This window comes from Sarcophilus harrisii, chromosome 1 (genome assembly GCF_902635505.1).
Source record: "Sarcophilus harrisii chromosome 1, mSarHar1.11, whole genome shotgun sequence".
NCBI classification, from domain to species: Eukaryota; Metazoa; Chordata; class Mammalia; order Dasyuromorphia; family Dasyuridae; genus Sarcophilus; species Sarcophilus harrisii.
In genome coordinates, this window is record NC_045426.1 from 259,479,711 (window position 1) to 259,499,948 (window position 20,238).

At 37.7% G+C, this 20,238-nt stretch overlaps 1 protein-coding gene across 1 annotated transcript in view; it reads left to right on the forward strand.

Annotated features, from left to right (window-relative positions):
* Positions 1–20,238, forward strand: part of CARD11 (caspase recruitment domain family member 11) — a 141,323-nt gene that overhangs the window by 76,761 nt on the left and 44,324 nt on the right. Inside the window, exons 2-8 of the mRNA XM_012542824.3 lie at positions 5,281–5,347; positions 7,543–7,755; positions 11,138–11,275; positions 12,974–13,299; positions 14,508–14,687; positions 18,135–18,287; positions 19,588–19,713. Of these exons, the coding sequence (XP_012398278.1) occupies positions 7,557–7,755; positions 11,138–11,275; positions 12,974–13,299; positions 14,508–14,687; positions 18,135–18,287; positions 19,588–19,713 (1,122 nt within the window). The 5' untranslated portion in view covers positions 5,281–5,347; positions 7,543–7,556. The remainder of the gene's footprint in view (positions 1–5,280; positions 5,348–7,542; positions 7,756–11,137; positions 11,276–12,973; positions 13,300–14,507; positions 14,688–18,134; positions 18,288–19,587; positions 19,714–20,238) is intronic.

The following is a 20,238-nucleotide window of genomic DNA, read 5'->3' on the forward strand; positions in this document are numbered from 1 at the left end:
CTCTTCTATTGCATCTTTTCCAGTATCATCCACTTGAACATTCCTAGTGGTGGGGTAGCTTGCCCAGGCCATTGGTGAATAGCTCCAACTGTTAGAAACTTCTTTTTTGTTAAGGAAAAAAAAACTACCCATTAGTCTTTACTTGGAAACATAATGAGTAGAAAATGCTGGAATTAGAATTTAGAAGCTTTGGATTCAAAATCTATTTCTGATATATTCTAGCAAATGACCTCTCTCTGAATCTCACTTTCCTTTTCTAGGAAATGAAATGTGTAATCTACCTCATGGAATGCCAGATGGCATGAAGGCTAGGATGTTGAACTTGGAGTCAATCAGGAAGACCTGGGTTTAAATCCTTCTTTAGACACTTATTACCTGTGTAACTCTGAGCAAGCTACCCTTTTCTCAGTCTCGGTTTCCTCACATGTAAAATGGAGGAAAAAATTGCATTTACCTCATAGGGTAACTGTGAGGATCAAATGAGATAATATATAAAGTGCTTTGAAAGCCTCAGAGCACTATTTAAATTATAACTTAATAGCTGAAGCATTAGTATGAAGTCAAAATGGAGATAATGTATATAATAATGTATTTTGCAAAATTTGAAGGCCTATATAGATGGAGACTTTGATAATTTATTCATCTGTCCTCTGTATCAGCATAGAACAACTTGAATGTATACTTGTGTGTCATGATGATGTATCAAAAACTTTTTAATAATATTATCATTCCTTAAAAAGAAGGAACTTGGAAGCAAAGTAAATTGTTGTATCTCTTGTGAATGTTGCACTTATAAGTGAATCTTAGAAAAATATTCTGTGTATTTTCCCCAAACTTGAGACCTAAAGGCTGCAATCGGAATCCAAAGTGAGAAGGGGGGAAGGAAAGGGGAAAAAAGAAATAAGGCATTATCAATGATAATTATTTTGTCCTTGGTTCTCTTACACATCTACTTCACAGTTGATTTCCCCTTCTATGAAGATGCAGAGGAAGCCAGATCTAAAATACATCGTTTCCCAGGTTGAGAGAGTTGTTCCTATCCATCTTCCCTCTCCTAGAGATTGGCTGGCTTTTCCATCAAACCACTATGCTGTCATTTAGTTGTTCAGGGGACTCAAGACTGGCTGGATTGCTTGGGGTCAGGAAAGCACCTTTTGGTCCCTCCATTATTTGCCTCATACCCTCTCCCATCTACTAAGCTCATCACCAGGTAGCGTTAAGTATGGCTTCCCTTCTTTCAATCACTGTGCAGAAGAGCTATAAGAAATTCAAGGAGACGGTGACCTCGAGAGATGAGCTTCTCCAGTATCCCCTGGGGCAGAGAGTTATTCCCAGACCAGCATCTTTGACAGCCCACCATGATCCTAGCTGACACACGACAAGAGCAGCCTTTGTCAGCATAGGGAGATCTAATGTCACATGCAATTAAGTCTTAAGTGCCCAACCCAGGCAAGTTCCTGATTAAACAGCAGTATCTTAGGAAAGCTGGAGTTTCTAATGTGCATGAGCGAAGATGTCTTTGCTTAGCCTCCCGTGGTTATTCCTGTAGTGGGACCTGGCTGCCAGATGTCAGAATCTGCAGGGGAATCCAGGAGAGGTTCACCTTGGCAGTGTGCTGTGTCCCTCCCCTATCCCCTCCTATCGCCCTCACCATCCCTCTTCCTACTCTAGAGTCTTTTGATTTTCCACAGTGGAGAACCATGTCCCACACAAGCCAATGAAACCCTGCTGGGTGCTTGGAGTGATCTGGTCATACATTAATAATGACCTCGATGAGGAACCAGCAGAACCTGCCAGTCACTGTAAGAAATGCCACCTCTGGGAAATTAGAGCGTGTACGCCGCGGCGTGTGGCTGCCGAAACCTACGGCAAGCTGGAGGCTGAAGACATAATTCACAGTGAAGGGAATTCTTCTGGGCAAAAGGAAATAGTTCACTGCTCTTGACCTAATGAATTAGTTACTGATTAAAATGCCTCCATTCTACAAAGCAGAGCTACTGAAGAATCCAGGTTGATTTTTTAGGAAGGCCCCAAAAGGAGCTTCCAAACCGAGCAGGGCTAACCTCAGAGGCACCCAGCTGACCTATTCTCTGTCCCCAATGTCTTGGGGCTCATAGTTGTATTTTCTGGAGTTTCCCTGAGTAGGGGCAAAAAGGCATTCGCTCTCACTGCTTCCTGTCAGCTGTCAATTCCTGTCATCATCAATTGAAAGGAGCATGGAAGACTTCCCTTAGGGATGGCCTACTTTTCTAAAGCAAAGTGCCATGTTGAAGCTTACATGATCCATCCTGAAGTCTGTGTCATTCTCTACTCATCTGGTCATATCCTTGAATAAAATGACTTGAGGAACACCAAGAACCTTCCTTCTTTCCCCTCAGACCTTAAATCACCCATTACAAACTGAACCCAAGACTACATTATCAACTTGAAGGGGAGAACCTAGAGCCAAGTAGGAAAATATAAAAAATCAGACTTTGTTGCATAACTCTTTAAAGACTTGCATCTTGGAATGTGACATCTCAGAGAATTCTATATTTAGAAATTGCTCTTTGGTAATATAACCAAAATGATAGGAGAATTCTTGTTGGATCAGGACACCTCCCATGGACCAAACGGCTCTGACCCTTTGGTGAGGATCATGTACTTTGTTAGAATGACAGAGGCCTTTCCTGATGAGTTCCCAGGACATTCCCCTGATCACCCCTACTCCACTTTGGACACACAACCCCACTACAGAACCTCTATCACCTCCTCATGAGAGCTACTTCCCGAGTATTAACCAAGGAAAATTAGGAAATATCATATAATGCTTGTGTCATGTAAAATGGATGGTATAAAGGATAGAGTGCTGAATATGGAGCACAAAAGGCATTGATTGGTATCCTGTCTTCCACTTATTAGCCTTGTGACCATGTCCAAGTAATGTAAACTCTCTGGAGCCTCAGTTTCCCCATCTGCTAAATGGGGGTGATAATACCTGTATTTGTATCTCCTTCACCAAGGTCTCATCAGTGATGATTGCTTGGTTTGTTCCTTTTAGGGAATAAAATCCTCTTTCTCCCATAATCTAGTTCAGGTAGCTCAGACTCATTTGCCCTTGAATATTAGAAAAAAGTATCTAATCTGAGGCTTGACAGTGGGGAGTGTCTGAGAAAGATTGAAGGCTGGACTGTGGGAGCCGGGTGACCACAATGAAGGCAGCAGCTATCTTTCAAAAGTCTAAGCCCTTGATTACATTTGAAGTATCCTGGCCTAGGATCTGGAAATTGAGCACTACCAAGGACAGAAATAGGGCTGGGGCTAAGTGGTAATAGAAGCAATATTCTATAGTAGAATCCTTGAGTTCTGGCCTCAGATCTTGACCTTAAGGCATTTACTAGGGGGTCTCTGTTTCCTTAGCTGTAAGAGAATGGCTATTTTTCAAGATGATCCCTAAAATTACAAATTCTACGGTTCCATGAATACAGCTCTAACATAGACTCTGGAAGCTGACTATGATCCCTAACATTTCCAAATCTCAGTTTCTTCATCTGCAGAATTGAAAGAATAATAGCAAGGTTGTTCTAAGGGTCAAATGGAACTACGTATTATTGAAAATGCTTTGCAAACTCTAAAGCACTATATAAATGTCAGTTATTATAGTCATCATCATCATCAGTTATTATCACTATCATCCTAAATTGATTCTTGGAAAGTTTTGTAATCACTTTCCCATAAAAGCAACACAAGCAGATTCTTAGGGAGCAATCATTTCTGGTGATTAATGTGATGGGGTAGAAACCCCAGTCATTATATATTTCTGCAAGAAATTCCATGAATTGCAAGCTTTCTTTTTAATAATAAATAATTTTTAAGTAGCAGTTTGAGGTTTACAAAGAACTTTACTCACAACAACCCTATGAGATAGGCAGTATAAGTTTATCTTTCCCATTTTATAGATGAAGAAACTGATCTCCAAAGAGATGAAGTGATCACAAAACCATTGAATGTCTGTCTGAGTGACCTTCTAGGAGAAAGGGTAAAACAATGGAAAGAATGGCAGTTCCAAAGAAAGCAGTCTTGTGTTCAAATCTGGATTCTGAAGTTCTTCATCTGTTCAGTCCTGGGCAGCCCTTTCACTTCCCTAACTTTATTTTCATCATTTCTAAAATGAGGGTTGGAATCTCTGCAGTCTCTTTCAGCTTTATATCTAAGAGGCTATGAAATCTTGACCTCAAGGCCGAGTGTCCATGGACTCATTGTCACACCCTTGTCTTTATATCTGTTTCCACCTATGCCCTCACTCCTGTTAAGTACAAGCAGAGCCTGGAGAAAAAACTCTGGCTGGATGGAGACCATCTTAAATGCAGGAAAATAACAGGTCTGTGAAGCAGCCCCTGTAATATTTCCTTACCGAAGGGCAGGCAGTGCTGGTAATTCACATTCTGGAGATCAGCTTTCAGAGTTGACACCTCTCAGATGAGCTGTGGACAGGTAGCCTTTCTGCACAAATTGTTTTCCGACAGAGAAGTCTCCCTGTGACTGAGACGGACCACTAGGTTCATCCCCCGTGACAGGGAGACCTGAGTCAGATTCAGTTATGGTTACAATGAAGTGGGAAGGGGGAGCAGATACCCCTGGGGAGGGCAAAGTACCTTTCAAGATGCGTCTTGAATTTTTGTTGTTTTTGTTAAGATCTGCTTAGCCAGAGAGTCCTTTTAAAATGACAGACAAATGACATAGGTATCTTCTCTCTAGGTTCTCAAGTTGTATCAATCTCTCTGCCAGTCCAGATTATAACAGATGTGCCTTTTAGCTTACAGAGGTTGCACTGAGTTAGCATCTTCATGCTGGGATTCTGATGCCATTTCCAGTCTTTGAACATTGACACAAATATGAATACGATGAGTGGAGTGCTCAATAAATACATGGGTTTAAAAAACAACAATTTTAAAAGTTACTTATTAAATATCAAATATAAATATTAAATATGCTAGCAAGTGCTAAGCATTGTCACTTAATTCAATGGAACATATATTCATTGCATGCCTTCTGTGTAATGGGCAACATTATTTCATGTCTTCTATGTCCCAAATCATGTTCTAGGTGCTAGGGATTTCTCAAAATCTGGGCCTGTGGTCCCACTGGGAAAGGAAATTTCCTTCCAGCAAAATTCCACAAATTACAGCCTTAAAGAATTGCCTGCAAAACTCCAGCCTGAACTAGATTAATTGGGAAATGTTTAATAAACTGAATAAAAATACAATACAAAATGGATAATGCTAATTTGTGATTTTCTAGGTTAATATGAGGCACCAGGAATCCATTTCAATTTGAGTTTGACACCACTGGCCCAGGATTCCTAGAGGTAAGCTGACTTTTCCCAGGGTCACACTGTCAACATATAAAATAATTATATTTATAGAGAGCTTTAAAGTTTTGTAAAGTACTTTACTCATGTTATCTCACTTGATCCTCTATATCTTTATGATGTAGGTCCTTATTGACAAATCTGTATGATCAGGAGACCAAGGCTGACAGAGGTTGAGTCTGTATTAGAAATAGAACACAAACCCAATTCTTCCCAGCTCCAAAGATCAAGAAATAAATAATGCCTATCAATAAAAAGCTTTTATTCATTCTTTCATTCTACAATTCATACATTACAGTGAGTAAAAAACAAAAGGATAGATCTAAAGAGGGAGATATGAAAAACGTCTTCATTCTTTACTTTGAGTAAGGGTTATTTTTCTGAAGGAGAAAGCATGGTACATGGAAACAGCTTCACTGAAATGAAATTAGAGGACAGGAGCTCAAATTTCACTTATGTGACCTTGAACAAATCACTAAATCTGAGTCTCATTTCTCTTTATAAAAACTGAGGGGATTAAACTAAATGGTCACTGAGGTCCCTTCTAGCTCTACTTTCAGCCTCCTTTCTTCCTCCTTTACCTTCCTTTCCTTCTTATATACTGAAATTCCCAGTGTTCCCATTGGTTTTGTTCAGGAGCCAAAACTAACACTGATTTATGCCCAAGTTGGTCAAAGTGCTTTGGAAAGAAACAGCTTTTATTAAAGCTCTCTGCCAACTCACCCCCAAACAACCTCTTTCACAAAGCAAACTTAAAAGGAGAGCTTTATATTTGAAAAACACAAGTCCAAATGACCAGGAAAGGTCACTGTAAATAACTTAACTCACCTAGAGTAGATCCATTGGTCAAACTGCCTTGTACTGTTGAACTGTTTCATAAGTTGTCTTGAGATCCTTAAGGACCAACATCATACTTCTTGTTTCTTCCACAGCACTCACACAGAACTTTGTACATATATATAATATATATATGTATGTATGTATAGGTATATGCAAATTGTGTGATGTGTACATGTCTGTGCACATACATATTTGTGTGGTATGTATATGTATGTATATACATATGCATGCACTGGGCATGTATACTCATATGTATAATGAATATATATAATTTGTGTATATGTATGTGTATTTACATAGAGTTGCTATTCAGTTGTTTTCACTTATGCCTGATTCTTTTTTACTTTATTTGGGATTTTCTTGGCAAAGATACTGGAGTGGTTTGCTAATTCCTTCTCTAGCTCATTTTACAGATGAGGAAACTGAGGCACACAGAGTTAAGTGTGATCAGGGGCACACAGCTAGTAACAGAAGCCAGATTTGAACTCATAAAGATAATTCTTCCTGACTCCAGGCCAAATACTCTACTTACTAGGGCACATATCTCTCTCTGTGTGTGTATAATATATATAATGTATGTATATATGTCTGTAGAAAGACATATCACATACACACATCAATATATGTTTAGGTATGTCTTTGTTTATATACACATTTGTGAATATATATGTATGTGTAAATGTTCTATAAATATTCCTTGAATTGACTTTTTTTCAGGATGTAGGCCCATTAAAAAGTTTTTTAAACTATCTTTTTTTATATGAAAGCAATGAAATTTATTTGCTGCCTGTAGAGTACTTTAAGTGACCCCAGTGACTGAATATTCAACATTTATATAGTGTCCCATAAGCCTTAGTACATTTTAAAGCTTTAAGAGCTTTTAAATGAACTAAGACTTTTAGGACACCCCGTATGGTGCTTCAAAGTTTACAAAGTGTTTTACATACATTACAAACATACATTATCATTTGAGCCTTTTAACAAGCTTGTGATATAGATACTTCAGCTATTATTATTCCCATTTTACAAGGGAGGAAACTGAGGTTCATTGAAGTAAGATGCCCAAAGATACATGGCTAGAAAGTGTCAGAGGTAGATTTCAGATTCAGATCTTCCTGGTTTCTAATCTAATACATTATCCACTATGCCAAGAAGCCTTTGACTAAACTATAAGCATCCTGACTGGAATTCAGGCAGCAGTGCTCTCTGTACAATGGTAATTGAATCAAATGAGGATTGAATCTGTGACCACTTAGCTAACTGGTCCAGTCAGACTCACAGCAATTAAATGGGTGTTTTCCATGTATTTTGATTGTAATTATTGGTGTTTTGTGTGTGTTTGTGTGTGAAAGGAGGTGAGCCAGAAATGGGTGACTACATGGAGACATTAAAGAATGAAGAAGATGCCCTTTGGGAAAATGTGGAGTGTAACCGCCATATGCTAAGCCGATACATCAACCCAGCCAAGCTCACCCCTTACTTGCGCCAGTGTAAGGTCATTGATGAACAAGATGAAGATGAAGTGCTCAGTGCTCCCATGTTACCTTCCAAAATCAACCGATCAGGTAACCTCCTTCCCAGATATCACAAGGATTGGGGATGGAAAGTCAAGTCACATTACATGATATCTCTAGCTGTTAGTTGGTTTTCCCAAAGGAAGGTTAGGGTGTACCAAAGCGTCCTCCACTGTGGTTTTTCTGGATATGAGAAGATACTACTCAGGATAGAAAGCCATAGGTAAGTTGGAAACAGGAGAATATATTAGAGGATAGGATAAGGATTATACAGAACATGAAGAAAATGAAAATCCAAGTATGAAATATTAAAAGGATGGCCTAGCTAATAGTTAACATCTATGGAAGATAAAATTTAGGGACTATTTATCGCTAATTTAATTTAGTTTATGGAGTACCTGGTTCAATCCTTCTCACTTGTGGGCCCTTCAAAAAAGCTACCATAAGCATAACAAATAGAAAGCTTCTTCTCCCTGATAAAAATGAGGTAATAGATATCTGTTTTACAGCCAAAGTTATGAGTCACCATATTCAGTAGAAGAAAGCCAAATAGAAGCCAGTCAGAATGTTCCAAACAAAACTTAAGTCTATTCTTCTGACTTTCTGTGTTTATTGCTAATTAGAAGTTTTTTGTCCCATACAATTACCTAATTTAGGATTAGAAAATCTGTTGTTACTCCCACTTAAAAATTTATGGTATTCTGTACTCTTCTCTGTCCTCCTGTCCCCCCAAACCCAAACCATAACCTCCCAAAATACAAAAGCTATTTGTAAATTGAGGTTATATAATCTAGCTTGCTCTGAAGATCCTTGTTGACCGACATGCAAATGATGTTGAACAACAACAACAAAACAAAAAAAAGTCGGATTGAAGATGGCAAGGTTATCACATTCTACTATTGGCCCACAATCTTGTCTTTATTATGTACATTTGTTTGCAGGAAGAAAAGATCCTCATTTTGTACAATATTCTAACTAGCACAAAATCTCCCAGTCTCCCTACATTTAAATTTTTTCATGGAAAAGCTAAGTAGCATAATAGTTACACAAAATATATGCATGAATTCATGCTTATCTCCCATACACACATCCCCTCACTCAATACATTCATCACTGTTCCTACCTTGTCCCAGAGAATTAGAAGCTATATCATATTATCTTGATGGATGCAACTCTTTGGTCCCAACCTCCTTTATCCAGTATCTTCAAACCACTAGGGAATCACACTGGTTATGCTGCTTTCCAGACATTCAAGACCCTTTGCTTTGCTTCTCTTGGGTAACTTTTTAAGCCAGTTCTCTGGAGTTTGTGGTAAAATCCAGAAATAGTAAAATTTGCCAGCATAGTTTACCTTTGTGAAGAGGGAACTAGTTGATTGGGTGCAGCACTTAGAGTTAGGGAGATCCAAGTCTAAACCCCAACTCAGACATTGCCTAAGTATGTGATTCCAGATAAGTTATGTGACCCATTACTGACTCAGTTTCTTCATCTGCCACATGAAGGTAATAATAGGACCTACCTCACAAGATTATTGTGAAAATCAGATGAAATAATACATGTAAAATGCTTTGTAACCATTCAATTACCATGTTAATGTTAGCTCTTATTAAGAGAGTATTGGAAATTGTGATGGAGAGAGTCATTTGCATCCAGAGAGCACTGTGAGGACTGGTTGTGGATCATAACATAATACTTTCACCTTTTTTGTTGTTTGCTTGCTTTTTATTCTTTCTCATTTTTTCCCCTTTTTGAACTGATTTTTCTTGTGCAGCATGATCCAATGTGGAAATATATATAGAAAAAAATTGCACATATTTAACATATATTGAATTACTTGCTGTCTAAGGGAGGGTGTGGGGGAAGAGAAGGAAAAAAATTTAGAACACAAGGTTTTTGCAAGGGTGAATGCTGAAAACTAGCTTTGTATATATTTTGAAAATAAAAAAGCTATTATTTAAAAAGAGGGTATTAGAGGCAAATCAAAGTAGATCAAGATGTTTGGCATTTAAATGTCTTCATAATTTATCCCCTGCCCCTCTATCTTTCCAGTCATCTTATGGCTTACTTCCTGCATGTGCTCTTTGACACCAGTCTTCTCAAAGAAGACCCTCAATCTCTCTATTCTGGGCATCTTCTCTGACATTCCCCATGCCTAGAGTTCTTTTCCTTTTCATCTCCATCTCCTGGCATCCCTGGATCCCTTCAATTCTCAACTAAAATTCCATCTTCTACAGGAAGTATTTCCCAGCTCCATATAAATACTTTCAGTTAGTGAACGAATCCAACCATTTTGGAGAGTAGTTTGGAACTATGCTCAAAAAGTTGTCAAACTGTGCATACCCTTTGATCCAGCAGTGTTACTACTGGGATTATATCCCAAAGAGATTATAAAGAAGGGAAAGGGACCTGTATGTGCACGAATGTTTGTGGCAGCCCTTTTTGTAGTGGCTAGAAACTGGAAACTGAATGGATGTCCATCAGTTGGAGAATGGCTGAATAAATTGTGGTATATGAAAATTATGGAATATTACTGTTCTGTAAGAAATGACCAACAGGACGATTTCAGAAAGGCCTGGAGAGACTTACACGAACTGATGCTGAGTGAAATGAGCAGGACCAGGAGATCATTATATACTTCAACAACAATACTAGATGATGACTAGTCCTGATGGATCAGGCCATCCTCAGCAACAAGATCAACCAAATCATTTCTAATGGAGCAGTAATGAACTGAACTAATTATACCCAGAAAAAGAACTCTGGGAGATGACTAAAAACCATTACATTGAATTCCCAGTCCCAATATTTATGCACACCTGCATCTTTGATTTCCTTCACAAGCTAATTGTACAATAATTCAGAGTCTGATTCTTTTTGTACAGCAAAATAATGTTTTGGTCATGTATACTTATTGTGTATCTAAGTTATATTTTAATATATTTAACATCTACTGGTCATCCTGCCATTTAGGGAGGGGTGGGGGGTAAGAGGTGAAAAATTGGAACAAGAGGTTTGGCAATTGTTAATGCTGTAAAGTTACCCATGTATATATCCTGTAAATTAAAGGCTATTAAATAAAAAAAAAAAAAAAATAAATAAATAAATACTTTCAGTTATATATAACAAACTTGTGAGATATATATATGTATATATATAATTTATACATATTTATTTTCTTGTTTTATATATATATACATATATATATATATATATATATATATATATATATATATATACACTTTGTACATATTTATTTTCTCGTTGTCTTCCCCATTAGATTGTGAGTTCCTTGAGGACAGGGATTATCTTCTGCTTCTTTTTCTTTGCACAGTACCTGGCATATAGTAGAGATTTAATAAAAGTTTATTGATTAACTAACTATAGAATGTGGTCTCATTTTTTCTATGTCTTTTGTTATGTGTTTTTGTTTCAGGCCGATTATTGGACATTCTTCATACTAAAGGAGAAAGAGGATATGTGGTCTTTTTGGAGAGTCTGGAGTTTTATTATCCAGAACTTTATAAGTTGGTAACAGGGAAGGAACCCACCCGAAGGTTTTCTACCATTGTTGGTAAGTGCCATTGAGGCTGGGTAAGTGGGGGAAAGAATGCATGTGTGTACAGAGGAGTGACCATTCCAAATGTGTTAGTTAGATCTGTCTGCAAGACTGTGAATTTCTTGACAGGTTTATAAAGGAAGTAACAGAATATGGAGAATTGTGAAAGGGCACTCAGGGAGAGAAACCTCAGACTTGCTAGCCACTTATTTGTAATTATTGGCAAAAATTAGGTGCAAAAAGAAGAAAGGAACTAAGAAATAAAAACAAAAGCATAATTAAGTAAAATGTTCATGGAGTATTCGTTTGTTACAAAATATTTGCACTAGCAACACAGCATAGTGAAAAGATGCTAATCTTATCAAGAGACATAAAACTATTTATGTGACCTTGAATAAACCACTCCCCTCTTTGAGCCTCATTTTTCTTATTTGGAAAATGAGGAGACAATATTTTATGATTCTAAACTCTAAAATTCTTCTTTGGGGGGGGGAGGGGCAAGATAATTGGAATTAAGTGACTTTCCCAGGGTCACATTTGAACCCAGATCCTCCTAACTCCAGAATTAGTATTCTATCCTCTGTGCCATTCAAGTGCTCCACAGGCTCTAAAATTCTAAGATTCTTTAATTTGGAGGATAGAATGCAGGTCTGGTTTATCCCCTCATCATCAAAGTCAAGCCTTGATGGTGTGATGGTATTTCACCTCTCCATAGATAGACAGAGAAAATAGGGGTGAAGGGTATAGGTGTGTGAGAGAGAATGAAACAAAAGGAGGGAGAGAAACAAAGAAAGATGGAGGAAGACAAATGGAAAGGAGAGAGAGAAACAGAGGCAGAGAGAGACAAAGAGGGAGATAGATAGAGAGATAAAGTGAAAGATGAAATGACTGAAGAAACAAAGGATTGAGCTTCCAACCATATTGATTTATTAAACAATTCATGCCAAGTGCCTAACAAACCAGGACCTGACCTCCTCAGCTTAAGATTGGACACCAAATACAGGGGGAGAAAGATATTTATACATTTTTAAAATTACTCAAATAAGACCAATTAATTAAAAGAAAACAATTAACTAGAATACAAAATTAGGTAATTTGATTCTAAAAAGATCAGAAAAATAGGTATCCTTCTTCCTCCAAGTGTCCATTCAATTAAGGGAACATGGAAATAACTGATTAACCAATCAGTTTTCAGATAAGACAAGTGGATTGCTTGACATATATAATTGTGAGAAAACTCCTTGTATCAATTTTTGCATCTGACCAAGCAAGTTTCTGGTTAGTGTTACCTAGGTTCTTAGTTAAGTATCTCTAAGCAGCAAGTAAATGTGGTGCAGGCTCCCAGCTATGCAGGCCTAGATTCAAACAAAGCAATAAAGTTTTCTCACAGTTCCCACAATTGAATAAAGTTTTCTCACAAGACAGAAATTGAACTAGATCCATAACTCAATAGAAAGTGAACTGAGCTAGCTCCAGAATTAAGTCAAAAGATGGAGTCAGCATGATTTACTTACTGTTTTTATCCCCTCAATAGACAGACAGAGAGAGAGAGAGAAAAGAGAGAGAGACAGAGAGACAGAAACAGAGAGACAGGCAGACAGACAGACAGACAGAGAGGAGAGACACAGAGATAATTTTCTGATTACCCTCCCTCATATTCCATCATTTCCTGGGTCTTAGAAAATGCTGTGGTATCTTTTCCCTTTTCTCTAGTGGAGGAAGGCCATGAAGGTCTTACTCATTTCTTGATGAATGAGGTTATCAAGCTGCAGCAGCAAATGAAAGCCAAAGATGTGCAGCGCTGTGAACTCCTGGCCAAGTCCCGCCAGTTGGAAGATGAAAAGAAACAGCTGACTCTGACCCGGGTAGAGCTAATGACTTTCCAGGAGAGGTACCATAAGATGAAGGAGGAGAGAGACAACTACAATGATGAGCTGATCAAGGTGAAGGATGACAATTACAATCTGGCAATGCGGTATGCCCAACTGAGTGAAGAGAAAAACATGGCGGTGATGAGGAGCCGGGACCTCCAGTTGGAGGTGAGAGACCCTTAGGGCTGGATTTAGGTTATGAGCTCAGATTCAATAGGAGAATACAGCTGCTACTTTTACATTCAGCTTGATTAGCTAAAGGAACTTTACTACAGGAGATAGTTTGGTTGAATGGAAAGAGGTGGTCTTTAGATTCAGAAGACCCGGATTCAGATCCAACTTTATTGTCTGTGTGATCTTGCACACGTCATTTTCTTCTCTAGATCTGAGTTTTCTTACCAATAAATTGAGATTAGATGATCCATAATGTTTCTTCCAGCTCTAAATCCATCTTTCTGTGCACACAGATGCTTATGTCAAGACTCGTGGTAAATACAGCCTTGTATAGATATATACTACCAAGGAAGCATTTAAATTTAGTGGTGCCACAGAAAAAGCACTAGCTGGAGTTGAAGAATCTGGACTCAAATTCCACCTCTTCCACTTATTACCTATATGATCTTATACAACTTAATTATCTTAGATCTAACTCACTTTCATAGGTTTCAGTTTCCTCATCTGAAAAGAAAAGAATTGGACTTCTAGCTCTAGGTCTGTGATGTTATGACCTATAACCCTATGACTCCATGAATAGGGAATGAAAATGGAATAGAAACTTGTCTTATTCTGATCCTGGCAAAGCAATCTAGGAAACTGCCACATGAACTATTCAGATACTGTACTAGGTCTTTCTTGTTCCTAGTTATATTTATATTTTTTGGTTCCTCTAGTAGAGTGTGATGTACCAAGGCAGGGACCATTTTCACTTTTCTTTCTTTCTTTCTTTTTTAATCACTGGTGCTTAATATAGTGCTAGCCACACAGTAAGCATTTAATAAATGCTTGTTGTCTGACTGCTTGATTGAATTTTCCTGGGGGATATGTTAATGGAAGAGAAGCTAGAGCAGAATTCAGTTATATAAATTGTGTATTATAAAGAAACCCTACAGAGAGTATTGGTGTCCTATTCTCAATGTGGCAGTATTGGTCAAGAATGTGCCAATTGCCAAGGTCATTTGGATCTACTTAATTATAAAAGGTGAACAGGCAAGGTTATTCATTAAGAATACTCTCATTCTCATGGAGATAATGAAGGGGCATGTGGAAGAAGAGTCATAATAACACAGGCCAGTTGCACATAAAAGCTTGTATATCAATTTTGTGTATCACTCATGGTTTCTTGGCCACTTCATTTTGGCTTCTTGGGGGTATCCCAGATTGATCAACTGAAGCACCGATTAAACAAGATGGAGGAGGAATGCAAGCTGGAGAGGAATCAGTCACTCAAACTTAAGAATGACATAGAGAATCGGCCCAAGAAGGAGCAAGTTCTTGAACTGGAGAGGGAGAATGAGATGCTGAAAACAAAAATCCAGGAGTTACAATCAATTATTCAGGTGAGTAGTCTTGGTGGTAATCTTCCAAGAAAAATCAATACAAGATAATATAGAGAGCACATTAGGGAAACAAACTTATCTTTCAGGGTTTTAACAAGTTCAGATTTTATATGCATATGTACATGCAAAAATGTATTATGAACATACTCATGCAAAAATACATATATATGTGTATGTGTATATATACTTACATGTATGATTTATACAATGAATGTGTGTACATTATATGCATATATTAAATGTTCTAAAAACCTTATGCAATTTAAAGTTATTAAAGTTATTCATATGCATATATAAATACGTATATAGATAACTAGATAGTAGTTTTCTTTATATAACCATATTCAATCCCCAACATTGGTCACTCCAAATCAATTTAAAAAAAAAAAAAGGCTAATCCTGGAACCTAGAAAATGATTAGTTCAATTTCAATTATCATGAAAATCCTAAAAGAGATGACTTGTGAGTCCTTTGAAAGAGAATAGGGACCAATTTTTGTTTAGTAAAAACAAATCATGCCCAAGTAACCTGATTTTCTTTGTTGAGATGCTAGCAATCTGAAAATTGCCGCATTTTAACAAGATGTTTGACCATGTATTTCCTTATGGCTTCAAGGACAAAGTGAGGAAGGGAAAACTATGTGATTCATATGGCTGAATAGGGATTGAGTTTGGACTATGACGATTGGTGAAAATCCCTCTAACACCTCCTGTTGAATTTATAGCCATAAAGTATTGCCTAGAGCACCAAGGTGATTTGCCCAGCCAGTTGTCACATAGCCAACATGTATCAAAGCAGCCTGTGAATCCAAGTCTTTCTAGCTTTAAGGATCACTGTGAATCTACTACACTATACTGCCTCTCATGGTTAAATAATTATACCCCAACGATTTTTTCTTATTGTATCAATGTCAACCCAAAGGGTTGCCATTAGACTCTTTCCTTGGTCTTGCCCCATTTGACATATTTAGTAACTTAGGCTAAGACATAAAATGTATCAATTTTGTAGATTACACAAAGCTGAGAGGGATAGCCAGTATATCAGATGAAAGCATCTGGATTCCAAATTATCTTGACAAGGGCTCAATTGTGTAGGCTAGGGCTAGGGCAAAACTAACAAAAGAATGCAAGTTTCTTGATGATAAATACTTCCAGCACCTAGTCCAGTGATTTAAATGTAAGAGGAGCTCAATAATTAAATTTTAAGATGAAATTTAATAAAGTATAAATGTAAAACCCTAAATTTTGGCTCCAAAAACTCCAGAATACAGAAGTTGGCAGGGTGGAGGAGAAGCAAATTATCTAGCATAATAGTCTCTATATGAGTCACCAGTATGATATAATGATATTTGGCTGCATTAATAAGATTTATAGAGCCCAAAACACAGCATGGTAAAGTGGAAAAAGCTGAATTTGAAGTCAGGAGGACTCAGGTTCTAATGTTGCCTCTAATATAAACCAGCTATTTGATCCATGGGCAATAAAGTCTGTGACTAGATGGAGCCCTGAGCTTGAATCAGGAAGATTCATCTTCATAAGTTCAAATCCAGTCTCAAACATTTACTAGTTGTGTGACCCTGGTTCTTAACTTTTTGCCCAGTTTCCTCACCGAAAATTATTGAGAAAAAATCCATCCTTTTAAAAAACCCCAATTGGGAATTTGAAATAAAAAGAAAGACTTTTACAAATTGTTCCTGTTTTTGTTTTTTGGGGCCTAATGAAAGTTTTAAATGATGAAAAAAAAACAAAAAACCCTTTCTTCCCTTTCTTTTTCTTCTTTCCCTCCCTCCTCCTCCTCCTCTTTTTCTCTCTTTTCCCCCTTCTTCTTCTCTTTCTCTTTCCTTTTTTTTAACCTCCTATTTTTTCCCCCGCCCATACTCTTCCTTTTGCCTTTGGTAAGGGTTTTCTTGCCCGCCTTTACCTTTTGCTCTGTTTGTTTTTTTCCGTCTTGTTTCCCCCTTTTTCCTTTTTTTTCCCCTTTTTCCCTAAAAACAGAAGCAAAACCTATTGATTTGGGTTTAAAAGAATTTTATTAAAAGTTTATTAGGGTTTACTTTTCAATCCAAAATTTTAACCCCAAAAAGAAAAAAAACCCTTTAAGGGGAACAAAAAATAAGTTAGAGAAAAAAGGAATTATAGGGGACAATTAATATGGGACCTCCTGGAAGGAGTTTAATAATCTTAGAAATGGGAAAAATACAATTAGGGTTTAAAAAAAGTTTTGTCCCCAAAAGGGTAAAATATTAGGTGGGTTTGGAGAGTTCCCTAATAGGATTAAAAACAGTTAAGTTTTAAGGGACCCGGAAATTTTTTTTTTTTTCCCCTCCAAAAGGGGATGGGGAGCAACTAAGGTGATAAAGGGACTCAAAACAATAGTCTGGAGAAGAAAAAAAATCAAGAGATGTATAGTACTCCTATTCAAATATTGAAATACTGATCGGCATGGTGAAGAAGAATTAGTCTGATTCTTTAGAACTCCAGAAGATAGACATAGGACTAATGGTTGGAAGGTTTCAATTCAAAAAGAGAGGCTGCCTACCGTAGCTATAGAAAATTGAAATAGATGACTCTTTTAAGTAGTGAGCTTTCTGTTCCTATAAGTATTTAAACAAAAGCTAGATCAAGGATTCTTACCTGGGATCCGGGGACTTTTTTGTTTTGTTTTGTTTTGTTTTTACATTTCAATAACTTTATTTCAATGTTTTCTTTTGTATTTTTTGCATTTAAAACTATTATTCTGAAAGGGGTACAGATTGCCAAGGGAACACTATTACAAGAAACTGGTTAAGAACTCCTGGGCTTAATGATCACTCATCAAAGATATTGTCGAGAATATTCTCATTTCAGATGGGGGTTGGAACAGATGATATTTAAGATCTCACTGAGCTCTAAGAGTCAATGATTCTATGACATTGATGGGTGCATGAGTTATAAACCAAATAAAGTCATCCCCCTAAATTATCTATAACAGAAGGGGAGGAAATCTGTTTTGTCTTGCTCCCTCCTCCTCTCCTTCACCCAAGATTGCCTAGCCAATGTTTCAATTTTTTCCTCCTGGCAGAAGATGAATCCTGGGTTAAAACAGGGCAGATTAATTGATATTTCAGATGTAAAGTCTGGAAGGCAGATCAGCTTTCTCATTGTTGTTGCCTATAGAACGTTTCAAGTAGCTGCAACTGCTTCTGTCAGCTCTTGATAAGAGCCTGTGCACAACAATGGGAGTCAAGATATTCCTGAGGAGAGGTGGGTTTTATTCGCCTTTCCAGGTGATAAACTTCTTAAGTGATAAGCTTCTTAGAGATCCCAAGAGACTTCTCCTCCTTCCTCACTTTCCCCATTACAAACTAGGTTGTCTTTATGCCTATCATTCCCTCTTGTTCTCACTTCCTTCCTGTTCCATTTCACTTACCCCACCTACAGTTTTAAAGTCTTTTTTTCTTCTTCCCAGGCTGGAAAACGCAGCCTGCCAGACTCAGACAAAGCTATTTTAGATATCCTGGAACACGACCGGAAAGAGGCTCTGGAAGATAGACAGGAGCTGGTCAACAAGATTTATAATCTGCAGGAAGAGATGCGTCAGGCTGAGGAGCTAAGAGACAAGGTGGGAACCAGAGATGGAGGGAACCAAATATGTAGGGGACATGAATCAATCCCTTCCCCAGGGGCTTCTCAAGCTTCTTTGTAGCTGGGCAGAAGCTGGCTGGCTGGCCATTCCCCTAATGGTGTTCAATTTCCTTTGATTTGTCTTGATCCCTTTTTGCATATTTGTTAGGTACCTGGTTCTGTCCCTTTTGCCTATGGTAAAGATAGTTCCCTCAATCTTGTTTGTTTTAGCTAAGGAGGACAGACGGTTGTAATCCAAAAAGAATGGCTTTGGATTCAAAGAACCTTGATTAAATTCCCAACAATTTTCTTTGGGCTTTAAGCAAATCACTTATGAGCTTTAGACCTCAGTTTCCTTATTCATAAAATGAACAAATTGAAATAGATGTCCCCTAATGATTATATTTAGTACTCCAAGAGGTCCAAAATGACAACACTATGTTAGAGTCCAGTTATAGAGTGTCCAACTATGTCTGATCAGACCAATACAAGTTCAGAATGCTCTGCCACAGATCAGATTTAAATAATCCCTCAACATTTGAGGATAGTTTCTCTGGTTTTGCTCATCTCACAGTTTTTGGAGGGACTATGTAAATTCTGCTTTGCTCCTAGAGCATGGCACCTTCTCAGATGAGGGCCCGCCATGCTGGGCAGTCCTGTGCCAATGTCTCCCTTGTTATTCAATCAATTCTAAAGTTCTTAAGCGAGACCTTAAGAGTGTCCTTGTATCACTTTTTCTGACCACCTTGTGAGCACTTGCCTTATGAGAGTTCTCCACAAAATAATTTTTGGCAAGCATATATTTGGCATTCGAACAATGTGACCAGCCCAACAGAATTTTGCTCTTTGCTTGGTTAGACATCAAAGACACCAAGGTCATTCACTGCATCTTGAGTCATCATCAGATGTCCTCTAAGATCCCCTCTAGATTTAATTTGTAATTCTTTGATCTGGTAACATGTTGTTCGACTTTCATTCATCAACATCATAAGGGTGATATCTTAACCTGCACTTAAATTTGGATTTAAGAGAGGCAGAGATGACATGTGCAACGTTTATAGTTACTTTCTGATATATAGTCATATCTGAACCACACTGGGTCTCAATTTCCTCATCTATAAAATGAAGGGTCTTATAACATTCCTTCCAGCTGCAAATTTCTAAATTTCTGAATTACAGATTAGCACCAACTGAGCCAAGAGCAGTGAATTTTACCCTTCCTGGAGGAGAAATCACTAGAAAATTGTTGGGTTTGATTACTTAATGAGTTTATTGATTTTTTCACATCGTTCTCATAGTACCTAGAAGAGAAGGAAGACCTGGAATTGAAGTGCTCAACCCTGGGGAAGGACTGTGATATGTACAAACACCGCATGAATACTGTGATGATACAACTGGAGGAAGTAGAGAAAGAACGAGATCAGGTATCTGTAGTAGCAACATTTCCAGACAGAGGGTGACTGACAACTTAAGACTTCTATTTCCATCAGGGGTTGGATGCACTGACCTCAGAATTATGTGTAATGGGGCCAAAGAAGTCATCACATAGATCATTTGTTCCTATCATGGGGTTTGAACAGTGCAGTGTGACTAAGTGATATTAAGCGATTAAGTAGTAGATAATTGTCAATCTCTATCACTTCTTTCTATATCTAAATTATATTTTCTATTTAGAAGACTTTCTGAATTGACTGCCACCTGGATTTCTCAATATGCTAGATTAAAGCCTTGACAGCTTAGAGTTAAGCATCGGAAAAACTAAGGGGAAAGATAAAGTTTTTAAGTTAGTAAAGAAGAGAACTGTAATTACAGTTATAAAGAATGATGATGAAGAGCATCTGGACAGCTAGAACACCAGCTATTTTCATGGTTTCCAGTTAGAAGAGTGAGGAAAAGAGGTCTTCCTAACTGGAGGTCAGGGAATATTTGGGATTTGGAATTTGATTTGG